Source organism: Lampetra planeri, chromosome 9, assembly GCF_965212315.1.
Source record: "Lampetra planeri chromosome 9, kcLamPlan1.2.h2, whole genome shotgun sequence".
Taxonomy (NCBI): Eukaryota; Metazoa; Chordata; class Hyperoartia; order Petromyzontiformes; family Petromyzontidae; genus Lampetra; species Lampetra planeri.
The window spans coordinates 319,196-333,305 of NC_136115.1; the positions used below are offsets into that span (position 1 = coordinate 319,196).

The 14,110-nt window shown below is 48.7% G+C and overlaps 1 protein-coding gene across 1 annotated transcript in view; it reads right to left on the reverse strand.

Annotated features, from left to right (window-relative positions):
- LOC144720518 (bifunctional heparan sulfate N-deacetylase/N-sulfotransferase 2-like) overlaps window positions 1–14,110 on the reverse strand; it is a 181,078-nt gene that overhangs the window by 5,756 nt on the left and 161,212 nt on the right. Inside the window, exons 14-16 of the mRNA XM_078597286.1 lie at window positions 12,810–12,984; window positions 6,040–6,210; window positions 1,663–1,772 (exon numbers count right to left, since the gene is read on the reverse strand). Coding sequence (XP_078453412.1) covers window positions 1,663–1,772; window positions 6,040–6,210; window positions 12,810–12,984 — 456 coding nt within the window. The remainder of the gene's footprint in view (window positions 1–1,662; window positions 1,773–6,039; window positions 6,211–12,809; window positions 12,985–14,110) is intronic.

The following is a 14,110-nucleotide window of genomic DNA, read 5'->3' on the forward strand; positions in this document are numbered from 1 at the left end:
AACAACACAAAAGACAAAACGATGAATTACGAACACTTTTCAACGAATGATTGATGAGATCGATTAGTTTTAGTTCAGCAGGAAGAGCCCGATGAACTGCTAGGCTCTATTTCATGGGTGTCCTGAAACGGTACAGATGTAACACAGTTCAGATCTTAGTTACACAAAGAGGTTCAAAGGTTCAAAGCGTCCATGCCTTAACTCTGTCAGGCCATCTGTCCATCTGTGCTTCCGTCCATTTGCCTGCCAATAACGGGGGTCATAGCTATTCTCGTGAAGATTATAATCCAATATGTTGTGTTGCTATTCCTGACTTAGCAAATAAAAAATGGGTCAAAGTGATCGAACGGTTAATGCCCAGAACTTGGAGACAGAATCGCGGAGGAAATAGTATTATTATTTGCAAACAAGCAAACACATCTTGCTCTGATGGCTACGCGTTGGCTTCCATACAAGCTAATTAAAGACAAACGCAATTGTTGGACAGCGTTACATGAACCCACACATATGCATAATTATATCTTTTTTTCAAACGCATCAGATTGAGTCGTGATTTTCACCACGCTCAAAAGAGCATGTGCCGGCATTCAATTCCATCCGTGACCCAGAGATAGTGGTTGGAAATTCCCATTATTATGCCGAGGACATGTTATCAATAAGACAACTGTTGACATTAAACAAAGTGGTACTCAATTTGTGGTCGACCCTGGAGAGGAGGATGATGATGATCATGATGATGTATTGCATCGACCCCTGGTCAAGTTATAAATCTGCAACCTTGCCATTGTGATTCAAGAGCTCTGGTGCAGTGCCACGCTCATCATTATTATTATCGCCATCATCATCATGATAAGTTAGTCTACTTCTCATGTTTAATTTTAAATGTTACTATAAAAGTAAAATTATATCAATATGGCCCGTTGCAATGTATATGGCAATAATGTAATTATCTTTATCGAACCTCAATAGCATATTCATACAAGCTTTCACCAATTTCTATAGTCGACGGCTCCTCACTAATATCGGACACAGCCACGTGTCCATGGCCGGAGCTCCGTGGTGCCTGGTCATGGAGCTCCACAATGGAGCTCAATGCCCAGAGTTCCACAATGGGAGTTCCATCATAGGTGCTCCATAATGGAGCTCCATGCTCAGAGTTCCACAATGGGAGTTCCATTATAGGTGATCCACAATGGAGCTCCATGCCCAGAGTTCCACAGCGGGAGTTCCATTATAGGTGCTCCACAATGGAGCTCCATGCTCAGAGTTCCACAATGGGAGGTCCATTATAGGTGCTCCACAATGGAGCTCCATGCTCAGAGTTCCACAATGGGAGTTCCATTGTAGGTGCTCCACAATGGAGCTCCATGCCCAGAGTTCCACAGCGGGAGTTCCATGATAGGTGCTCCACAATGGAGCTCCATGACCAGAGTTCCACAACGGGAGGTCCATTATAGGTGCTCCACAATGGAGCTCCATGCCAAAAGTTCAAAATGTAAGCTCCACAATGGGTCATCCACAATCAAGCTCAATATGACCAAGACCTCCTTATCCGCAGCTTCACCACAGGAGCTCCACGGTGAGAAGATTCACAGTGGAATCTCTTTAATGGGAGAGCTCCACCATGGGTGCTACACGACGAGCCCTCCATGCGAGGCGTACGTGAGGGCGTTGGCAAAGTTGAAGTGCGGGGAGAGCCCCAGGAAGCGCTGCACAGAGTCGAGCACCACGGCCGGGTTGCTCCGAAACTGCTGTCCGTCGACGATCAGCAGCTGCAACGACAACAGCACCACCGTACTCATCAAGCGACCGAGCAGACGGGCCGGTTGGGCCATTGTGATTGTGAGAGTTGGGCAAGTGGGTACCCAGTACCTTCTGGATCGAGTGGTGTGTCTAGTGGGTCCGGTGTTGCGTTGTGATTCTCGTTTGAGGATGGCTACACACTCTGGCGTGGGTTTTCCCGTCTCAGGCGCTGATGTGTGCACGTGGATGTGATTGGAATTGTGACGGCAGTGGCTTCCTCATCATTAGCGTGTTCTGACACGCATACCCCAAGACTTACATTGAAACACACAGACCCATATCGAGACTCATAGATTCACACAAATAACTACAGATTCACACAGAGGCCCACTGAGTAACTGGGAGTGCTGCCAGTGGCTTCATCATCAGTGCTCTCTCCAGCAGAAAGGCGCGCGCAGTCTACGCAGCTTCCCTGGAGAACCAGTCTACCCAGCACTGGTGCAGCGTCATCATAAGCAATCTACCGATTTAAAAACGTATCCACTCTACCTCCATGGCTCTCTGTGATGTGAATAAGGGCCACCTCCGATTTGCAAGGTTGGTTACGTACGGTGCGTAAGAAGTTCAACATATATACATAATCTATTGACAAATTAGTTGAGTTTAATTAACTCAATCATCATCAAGCATCAGCACCGCAAGCTGCCTGTATGCTTTAATCATCAAATACTCCACCTGCGCGGCGTATCTCCTGGAGGGACAAAAAAGCCTCCTCCTCCTCCACCTTTTAGCCGAGCACCAACAACTTAGGAGGAGCCTCAGCTCCGGCCACAATGGCGGGGAGCTGAGACCGGGGTGTTAATTGCGTCGAGTGCGGCGACGTTTGAACCGCCGGGCGCCTCGAGTGGCCGCTCGCCTGGCGGGGGGCGGCTCGGCACCCTTCCTGGTTTATTCCGCTTCTCTCGCTGCGCGTCACGACGGGGGAGGGTCGCCTTCTCATTCCCTAATTTGGACGTGACTTTGGAAACGTGCGGGAATCACTACGAGCGGGGGACCAATGACTGTGAATGGGGCCCGGCTCGGGATGAAAACCGCACGCGTGCACGGCCCGTGGAGACTCCCAAGGCGAGGTTTTAAAACCCGCGCACGTAACCCACGCGCACACGCGTTTTTGTTGAGTTTTTAAAGCGCGGTGCGTTCCGTCCAAGCCCAGGTCTTTTGACATTGCTGACATGGCCTTGTTTCTACCGCGCTTAATGGTGGTATGGGGGGGGAGGTTGGCGGCGCACACGCGTGCGTGATTCCTAGCACCTCGCGCGGACTGGATCTCGCCACTCCTGGCCGAGGACACTCGCGGTCATTAGCGAAACGAGCCACTCATGAAGCTTTGTTCGTTACACGCGCGCGCGTATTTATGTACGGACGGACACACATTCACACATGCCGTTATCTATGTTGGTAAGTGCAGACGCATAGGTCAATGTGTACATATTTACTCCCCGCCGCATGCAGATGCAAACAATAGCAGCATTGACACACACACAGGTCAGCATGTACCGGCAAATACAAGCATATAAACTTGACACCTTTCTCAGGGTGCTCCGGTTGCTTCTCAGATGTACACTCATTGTCTGAAAACATCTCCACATTTAGAGGACCACAGAGCTTAGGCAATTGTGGGGGCCGACTCACCGCCTTGTTGCTGCTTCCCTGCTTGTCTATGCGTCCTCCTCGCGCCTCCATGCATTACAAATTATAAAGCGTTGCGAGCTACCAATTGCATGAATGTTGCTGTATAAAACTAAACATCATTGTCATTATTATTATTTATGACTGCACTGACATACACACAGGTAAGCACGTACCCATGAACGTGATTTAGGAGCCTCATAATATTTTTTCCTATCTCTAAATGTTTTGCACTCTGTCTCCCCATTCCTGTGTCTCACTCCCTGTCTCCAACTGTCTCAGCATTGATCTCTGTGTTGTCTCTGTCTCTCTTGCTGTATCTGTCTGTCTCTCTGTGTCTCTCAGTGTGTCTCTCTCCATGTCTCACTCTCGATCTCTGTTTGTCTCTCCTTGTAACTGTCTATCTCTCTCCACGTCCCTGTTCGTCTCTGTGTCTTAGTGTTGCCTATCTCTATACATGTATCTCTCTATGTGTCTCTCCCTGCATCCATCTCTGTGTCTGTGTTTGTCTCTCGGGGCTTTTTGTTAAATCAACAATGGGGCTCCGATTAGTAGTGAATTGGTTCTGCACATACACACAGGCAAACGCGACCACACACACACGGATGAATGTAAGCTAAGAGGGCTGACATTTTAGGAAATGGCTCTTCATCACCCTTGTACAGGGTCTTGAGACGCCGTCGTATCCAGACGGTCTACACATCCAAGTTGTGTCGTGTTCATCGGAGCAGAAAAGAACGGCAATTGTCTCAAACACTCACCTCCGTTGAAATGTAGTTTTGGGGCCAACAGTGGTAAAGTGTTTCTGATGTTAGCAATTCTAATGTCAGTGCATACACAGTATTCACATAGACTAACAGAAGCTCATACACACACATAATCCACGTTTAACCTTGTAGACCAAAGATACAATTTCGATTAAAAAAATATATCACAAAATATGTTTGCTTTTTTGTAAATCCACTGCTGGATGAAAGCCTCCCGATGCTACATCAGTCGTGGGGTTTAATCTGACAGTGCCTCGCCAAGCTGGTCAGTGCCTGTCGGTCCAGGGGGAGGGGGGCCTGGTGCCAGTTCAGATATCATTCGAAATACATATTATAGCCATGGCTAGGAATTTAACTCAGGTTATGTTATCAAAATGCCCTCCACCTACTAAATCACATATCCACGTTTACACACATGCACACTCATGCATGTCTGCACGCAGACACAATGCAAAGATCCCTGTACATCCTTGACATACTTTGGGGAAAGTGCTGTTAGTAAGCACCTATGAAGGTCGGCACGGCACACAAGGTGGTGGGTAGCCATTCGTATGTCTGGTCGCCTTTGTCTCCCCAGTGGCGATGTTTACGCACTAAACCAGGTGCTCTCTCGACCAATAGGAGGCCGAGGACAGTTTCAGATAATCATCACTGGTGTTGGCTGTGAGCGGGAACTGAAATTGGGTCGCCAGGTTCTTAGCTAAGCGCACTAACCGCTGCAACCCCACTCCTCAACAACAACAACCGCCATTCGCCCATAAATGGTGGTGACATCACCACAGCACTTGTGCCAAGCTAGGTGCACTTTGAGGCCGCGTGAAGTGTCGAAGACTCGCTGACAGGAGGTCACAGGACAGACCCAGGTGCCATTGATTGACCGCTGTGCCAGGCTCGGTGCAGGAGGAGGTCACGAGAAAGACCAAGGTGCCATGAGTTGACTGATATTACTTGAAGATGCACCAACTATGCGAACAGTAGCTTGTGGCTAGCCATCCAACAAAGCCGGTCACTGCATCGCGCTTCCAAATGCGCTTCTGCAGTCGTCTGGAGCGCTCTTCCTCCAGATCTTAGAAACCCTCTGGAGCTATGCATTTTTAAGTCAGAATTGAAAACGAATTCCTTTAGAACTTGTGTTTCGTTTGTTGTCCTTTCCCCACATCTCCGATTAGCGTGGTTGGCTACATAACGATGCAAAGAAGTTCAACATACACACATACATACGACTTGCTGTTTTTAGCCACTCGGTAATCTGCTCGTTGTTGTGAGAATTGCTCCTCTGCCCTCCTCTGTTGTTGGAGGGCGACTGCCTCCAACTATCCCGTAGTATCCTTCACAAGCCTCCTCCATAGAGGCCAATTTTGACACCGCTGGCACGAGTCATCGGCAAGTCCACTCAGCTCCACATCCTCCTGTACCACATATCAGTCCATCTCTTCTCCAGCCCATGTCGCGTTTAGTCCCCTCGAACCAGTTGAACAAACCTGCTTGGACATGTGGTGGCCGGCATGTGGGCTACGTGGCCTAGCCAATGTGGCCTCACCTGCCAGAGGAGCTCACCAAATGGGGAATGTTTGAAACCGGTGCAGATACTCCTCCTTCAGAGGGGTCCACGTTTCACAAGAGTAGAAAAGGGAGGACACAACTAGTGCCGAGAAGACCCGAAGCTTCACGTGGAGCGACAGGCCAGGAGGCTTTCACACAGTTTTATGCAGCTGATGAGAATAAAATTGTCACTGGTGTTGGCTGTGAGCGGGAATCGAACTCGGGTCCCCGGGGTCATAGCGCAGAGCGCTAACCGCTGCACCACCGCTCACACACACAGTGACAGGAGGGCACACACCTGCCCAGGTGGGTAGAGGGAGAGCCACTTGTCGGCATGGCTGCTGTAGAGGCCGGGCTGCAGGCAGCGCCCCTGCAGGACGCGCAGAGGGAAGGGCGAGTCGGGCCCGGCAGACACCACCTCCACAAACGAGTGGTTCAGCGCCGCCACGTCCCCGTGCACGCGCTGGTGCTGCACGCGCGCACGGACATACACGCACGGACTCGCATGAACACCACACGTGCACGTACCCACCTACACATACTTGAACACACGCATGCCCTAAACATTACAAAGGCAACGATCTCCCGCATAGTGAGCACTTGTGAAGGCCGGCACGGCACACGAGGGGGTGGGTGGCCAGCATCACACTCAGCGGCCTTTGTCCCCCTAGTAGTGATGTTTAGACAATTGCACCAATTACTCATTATAAGGCTGAGTCGACCTAGGGGAGGCCGACGAATGGTTCAGATATTCGTCACCGATGTTGTTCATGAGCGAGAATCAGACACGGGTCACTCGATTCGTAGCTCAGTGTGTTAACCACTACACCACAGCTCCCTACACGCACACATCCACACGCACACATCCACACGCACGGCTTTGCTTTGCTTTTGTTTAATTTACTTCGTGTGCGCTTTTCCAAGCAATTAACAACTTTTTCCGCATGAGAAGTTTAATTCCTTTACAAATAATAACAATAATGAGCTCTGCTTTTTGTGATGTGGAAAAAAAGTTCAGTAATTAATTACACGTCTAGATGGTTACAGTATCAACAAAATATATTTTTTTAAACTGCATATCGCTCCAGAGATGGGGGGACAATCCACACACGTCTATTTGACTCCACATATCTTCGTTACCTTAATTTTAGTCTTTTACTTCCATTTGTTTTATTCATTTATGCAGGCCAGGGCCTATTAATTACGTAAGTAATTAATTTATGTTATTCATTAATTCATCGGTTCATCTCGGCTCTCATGCCACCTAACGTTGGCCTAATCCACTTTGGCTTTTGCCTGTAATGAATTCTGCCGTTTAAGTACCGATCCATTCATTACAACGGACGTTTATTGATTTATTCCCTAAATTATTCATTTTTCACCATCATCAGCATCGCCAAACATGCACCGCCTAATGACAGTCATAATGAGATGCATCAGTGTTGCACGCTCGGTCCATCCGTCACGTCGTTCCGCGCGTGCTACGTCACAACGCAGCGGCGCAGTCGTGGACGCACGACCCCGCCTCGCCTCGCGACTGCGGCTCCCATCGCCAACGCTGTCGGGATGCGTCCGCGCGCGCGCACGCGTGCGTGTACGTGCCTTTGTGTGGCCGTGCACAGCAGACTTAACGTCAATCTGCCGCGTGTGTGGTGGTGGAGCGTTTGTTTTGTGGTCGCTACGTTTGGTAGAACAGAAGCATACGGAATCGTGTTGCAGTTGTTATCTGGACGATGTTTGGACTCGATATTATCTGCCCAGTAAACATGCAACGTTGCGCTAACGACGGGTATGTGGTTGGATCCGTTGGACCAACGTTGACTCAACGCTGGGCCGACGTTCCATGTTCACTCGGTGAACACTCTTCTTCTTGGTTCTTTCGGTAAAGTCACGTAGAAGGGAAGTAATAAAATAATAAAAATAAAACATAATAAAATAAAATAATTCTCACGACGTTTCGGCTACAACGCAAGCAGCCGTCTTCAGGTGAAGAATGAGACACTGCCAAGCTAGGAGCTTATATATAAGCTGGGTTGGAGGTGGAAGAAGAGCGCCTTAACAAAAAGAATGTGCATATCAAGAGGAATTTGCACATTCTTTTTGTTAAGGCGCTCTTCTTCCACCTCCAACCCAGCTTATATATAAGCTCCTAGCTTGGCAGTGTCTCATTCTTCACCTGAAGACGGCTGCTTGCGTTGTAGCCGAAACGTCGTGAGAATTATTTTTTTATGTTTTATTTTTATTATTTTATTACTTCCCTTCTACGTGACTTTACCGAAAGAACCAAGAAGATGAATCCCTGCAGTCACGAAAGCTTTAAATCGAAATCGGTGAACACTGTGTAGGCATCCGAATGGGAGGTATCGATGTCACAGGCCTCTTGTCAATCCGCTGCTGGATGATGAGAGGCTCCGCGCGGCCGGTGATATCACCTAGCGGTCGCGCATTTGCTGCTCATAACAGAGGTTGACAGTCAGAATCCATTGGCTGCCTGATTACCACTGCAGGCGTAACAATTTTTAAATCACGAAGCGCCATCAGCTTCACAGTGGACGTCATTCACAAGAGAAGGATATTGCATGGCGGCATCGGGACAAATGTTAAGTGGCATCCACAGATCTCATCGGATATCGGAAGCTCAGAGGTTCTGTCCAAACATGGATTCGTTGAGTTTGGGTGATCGACTACCACGCTTATAACGGTGTAAGGAGAAACAAATATATAGCAAATATATAACAGGCGACGTTTCGAGTAATGGACATTTTTTTCTAGCACGCAAAAGTATGATTTTCATGTCATGAAGAAGGGACATGTCCCAAAACGTCGTCTATAATATATATTTTATATAATTATTTTCAGGAGGCATTATTGATGAATGTGTTGATTGTTGTTGTTAATTGTGCTTCTGACACCACTACCAATTAACAGTAGCAGTGTCACCAAATAATGTGCATGTTAGAGGCTGCTGCGGAGCTACGTTATGGGCAACACTCTTTTATTGTGCTGTACTTCGATGCCCTCAAGTCTTTGCTACCCACCTTCTCCAACCCGCACTGACCAGCGCAGTAAAATATGAATCGACTAAGTTTGAGTTCGGTGACGTGCGAGCACAGTGGTGTGTGCACTGACGATGTGAACCCAGTGGCTTGAGACAAGATTGCCAACCACAGCCAACATCGGTGGCCGTTAATACCTGAACCGATCCAAGCTTCGGCCGATGCTTCTCCGGCCCACACTGACTCGTGTGGTGAAGTGTGATCATATCGCCACCACAATGCGCACAGCATCAGGGAAGCCTTCATCAGATGCCAGTTTTCCGAAGTTTGACAGAGATGGACGCGGCAGCCGAGGAGGATGCTAAAGAAGCGCACCTATTCACCCACTGTGCCCTGTTTACATTTTCCTCTGGAAATGTCGTGCCCTCTTAGCGCGATAATTAGTGGAGTTAGCAGCTGACAAAGCCCTGGAGTCAATTATCTCCCCGGTTTTTTGGTTCAGCTGATGCAGGCGAGAAAGCTGCTGATAATTGCACTGCTCGCACCCCCTCCCAACTCCTCCTCAAGCGAAGGGAGTGGTGGGTGGTGGTGGTGGGTGGTGGTGGTGCTGGGGGAGGGAGACGGAGGGGGTGACAGAGCGAGACGACGCCCGACAGATGCCAGGGGAGGGGCTCTGGACGTCACCGAGTCGTTTTGATCGCCGCCGCACGACAAACGCATCGCGTAGCTGTTAGAATTTCTTAATAAATAATGGCTTATACACATTTTTTTCTAAAGTTAACAAAAGTTTAAAACATTTCAGAGATTATGTATGTTCAAACATTCCGTACAAACCAGAGCTGCATCCAATAAGGTTCATGGGAACGCTTTGGATGAAGTCTCGGAGTGTCAAGTGTCGAGGGAGGCCCATGAAGGCCGTTCTTTGGGGGCACCGCATCTGGCTATGCCACCCCTCCCCCTTCCCCTTCCAAGGGTGGCAAAACAACACGGACGAGGCGCAGTGAGGCCGGCGACTGAAGGGAAGAACTAAAGCCAGACGACGGTCGTGATCAGTGGCGGCTCCTGCAAAATCTCTCAGGGGGGGCAAATGTCTGGATGATTGATAAGGATAAGGTCCGCCCATGCAATGGATAAATTAACAGCTTAAGCATGTAGAGGCAACTTCACTTCTTTAATATTAATGAAAAATAAAGTGACTCTTACAATACATCTTGTTTGTTTCTATACTCACTATTAAAACAAACCACTCAAGTTTCTTTTATTAAAGATTCCACTAGGTGGCGACAAATGATATTGTTGGATGAAACGTGCTTACGTATGATGACGTAAGCACGTATGATGACGTAAGCACGTTAGGGCGAGCCCTCCCGGAAGCCATAGAGAATGCATTGCAGCGCCCCCGTTCGAAAAAAAACATCTTTGAATGTAAGTCTATGGGACCACTCGGGGCGATTCTAAGCCGGAGGGAAATCGCCCAAAAAGAGGCGGTACTCCACAGAACGTAGCATGACGCCGATTGGACTATATCCAGAGGCACAGTGACGGCTAGCGTGACTCTGTGGTTGAATGACATTGGTGGTGTGTCGCCCAATCGCCCTAATGAAGAAACTGCCCCTGGTCGTGATGATGCTCTGAGACTAACGACTGGCAGGGTGATGGAAGAGATGGCGAGGTGTGGGCGCATCAACAGCATTTGGTGATCCATGGATCTTGTTGCCTGTGCTAAAGTTGGGCGGCGAGGAAGTAGAGGTGGGAGGGGAGGCAGCTCTCACAAACGCCGACATTGTTCTCGCTTTCACACAGCCCGGGACATGTGGCAATGGTGTTTCAACAATTGTCAGAACAACAGGCCCTGTCAAGAAATGTCACCCTTAGCTTAACGATTCAATGTACCCTCCAATGGGCTGAGATATTCCCACGGCACACAGTACTTAATTAGCACTAATTGGCAATGATTGCCTTTGATTGCGCGGTGGATTTAACTCCTTCTCAACAAAGCACGGGCTTCAAATTGAAGGATCTCACAGACACCTTTTGTAAGAAAAAGAGGTCATCTATGGAATTGCCAAGATAATTTAATTTTAATTAACAAAACATATTTCTTTATAGCGACGTGCAACTTGCTGGGAACGGCGTCTCTTTTGCAAGACAGAGAGTGCGTCTGACGATTGTCCGCTTCCCCAAGTCAATAAATGTTGTTTCAAAACACAGGGCACTGGTGCCCTGCGAGCACTGTGACAGACGCATGAGGAAAACCACACACGATGGCTGAACTGGTGACCGAGTCTCTCGAAGGGATGGCGACGACATCACCATCGCTCGTCCCCTCGATGCACTCTCCCACATCTACTCCTCTCATCTCACTCTACTCTCCTCCACGCACTCTCTGCACCAACAATAAAGGCTTTCTGTTGAACACCCCAGCCAAGCTCAGTGGGAAGTTGCTAGTTCTCCACTGCTGCCCCCGTAGTTTGGAATTCCCTTTACCCCAGCCACCCATGCTGTCGACTGCCTATCCTTGATCAAGTCCAGACTCAATTAATGTATTTCCTCTACCTATGATTGACCGCCCCTCTCTCTACAAAATAATATATTCACTTTTGACGTACTGCATGTTGAGATGCAGTCATATTTAGATGCTACCTAATACTTATTTACCCTAGAATGCCAACAACAATTTATTTGAATGTTTTTAATGACGGAATGAAACCGGAGAACCTAGAGGAAACTCATGCAGACCAGGGGGGAGAACTTACAAACGTCTCACAGAAATGTGACCGAGTCAGGTATCGAGCCCTTGCCGCGCGAGATGCACAACTCTTATCCCTGCGCCACCATCCTAACGCCCCACATGAATCCACACCGCGTTGTGAAGTAAAAGACCAGCTCGTCTCGCGCGGTACAGAGGTCCAGGCGTAGAGACGGCACGGAGACGTACTCAACGGGGGATACGTGCTCTAGTCCCACGTGGTGCCAGGCCTCAATGGGGGCTCCTCGGGTCACCGCAGACCATTGGGGATTTTAGGGACGAGGCGATTCTCTTCAGGCCAGATCGATGCGTCGGCTCTTAGAGATCAGCTCTTCACGTGCGGCGTGTTCACGCTTCGGCGACGACCGTCGCTCTTACTGACAGCCTGTTTTGCTGGTGCCAAGGATTGCGCCGGCCAATAACACACAGTGGGACATTTCCCGGTTTAAGTAGACGTGTTAGTCATACCAGCCTTAATAGGTGCTCGCAAACAGATATTGAAAAAGTAGAAAGAGTTGACTTAAAGCTTTCGTGACTGCAGGAACTCATATTCTTTGGGTCTTTCGGTAAAGCCACGTAGATAGAACAAATAATAAAAATTATAATAAATAATAACAATATTACGACGTTTCGATCGTAATACAAGCAATCGTCATCATGTGAAAAATATAGCGGGGTAGCTACTGAGAATATATGGTGGGAGCGCTACTCAGGCAGAAAGTTTTAAAGGTTAATTGGGTTGGGTGTAGCCCAAGGGTCAGTGGGCAGGGCTAGAGATGAAATTTACATGTAAATGTAAGATCAGAGAAATCTTGAAAAACGAAGCTGTGGGGGAGGCCATTGTATTGTGAGATATTAGCATGTAAATGTAAGAAATTTGCTTGTCAATGTAAAAAAAATGATTGTAAATGTAAGCTCGGAGAGAGCTCGGCAAGAGCCATTGCCACATGGAGGTGGAAAATGATGGCAAGCCACCATTTAGTAACACAGCTAACGGTGGCTGTGTTAGTGAATGTAACTCAGAGAGTTGAAAATAACTGCTAACATAGGTAGGTAGGGAGGGAACATCACAGCCAGTTATGACCATTGGGGGGGCGGGGGGGGGGCTCAAACATGGACATATCAGTCTAGACCGATCCAATCCCATGTCGGGGTTTGGGGGAGGTGAAACATTAACCTGTCACTCTGGACCGATACATTTCATATCAGGAGGGAGGGGGGGCGAAACCGCCACACATGCCATTCGAAAACCGATCAAATTCTGCCTCTGATTGGGGGTGTGAAGCCGCGAGCTGCTCCGCACACGGGTCCAACCGCTCCCACCTGGAACCAGGAGTAGGCCCGCTCGGCCGGGTTGATCACGATGGCGATGAGACGAGCGCCGGGCAGCAGGGCGTGAGCGCGTCGAGGGGCGGCCTCCGAGTCAAAGTAGTTGGCGCTCTTGTCAAACAACTGCACCGTGCTGGCGTTTGCCATGGTTGGAAAGTGAGCCATGTACCTAAGGGAAGCGGAGGAGGAATATTTCAGTGGCGTAGCTATCGAGTGCGCAGGCGATGCAACTGCACTGGGGCAGCACGGGCCGGAGGAGTTCCATGGGGCAGGGCCACGAATATGGTAGATAATACATTGGAGAGGGGGCTTCATTCATTCCTTGCAACAAGGCCTACACCAACAACACAATGCCACTAGAATAATCATTATTATTATGATGATAACAATGCTTTGTGTCCAGCAAATCCCAACTGAGTCTCAAGACACATTTTCAGGAGGGTCCTGCTACACTGGAATGTTTTGCTTCACACAGGAGCAATCCCAGAGAAACCCCTTGGGAGGCCACATTCCAGCACAGGGCAGCAGCCTGAATTCGTTTGATATTGGAGGAAATCATGGCGTGAAATGTAAATCCTCTGACCAGGCGCAACTGGTAGTGATTTGAGGGTGAGAAGGTGACCGGCTGCTCTTGCGGCATTGGAAAAATGGTCGTCCATGGTGTGAATTCCTCCGAGCAGAGCCTCATTATAGCTAGATAACACTCAACACATTTGTCAACAACACAGAGGCCTAAAATAGAAAACGTATATAATAAGCGACGCTTCTGGCAATTGGAATTTCCTCACAGTGCACAGAGTAGCCAAAAGGGTAGAGTGGATAATAGTATGGAGATAGCACTTTATAAAGCTAAGAAGACATACATGTTCCATCCATTTCGATTTAAAGCTTTCGTGACTGCAGGGATTCATCTTCTTGGTTCTTTCGGTAAAGTCACGTGACTTTATCGAAAGAACCAAGAAGATGTTTCATCCACTTCTGGATAAAGGCCTCTCCATGCTATGCAGGTCGTGGGGACGACCTGACAATCCATCCCCACGCTGGTGGGTGTGGGTTGGTGAACGACAGGCGTGTAGAAGCACAGTACAACAGTAAAACATTTTCCTTGCCTGCAACACAGCTCCCGCAGCAGCCTACTTACACTTGCTGCATGCAGGGTGGCTGCCCATCCACGCACTATCCAGGCTTAATCCAGCTTAGCGTCCGCGATCGGGCAAGATTAGATGCATTGCGGGTGAATTGGTCATAGGCTCTACGAATGTACACATAGGTAGGTGCGTACATGCCGTGCATGC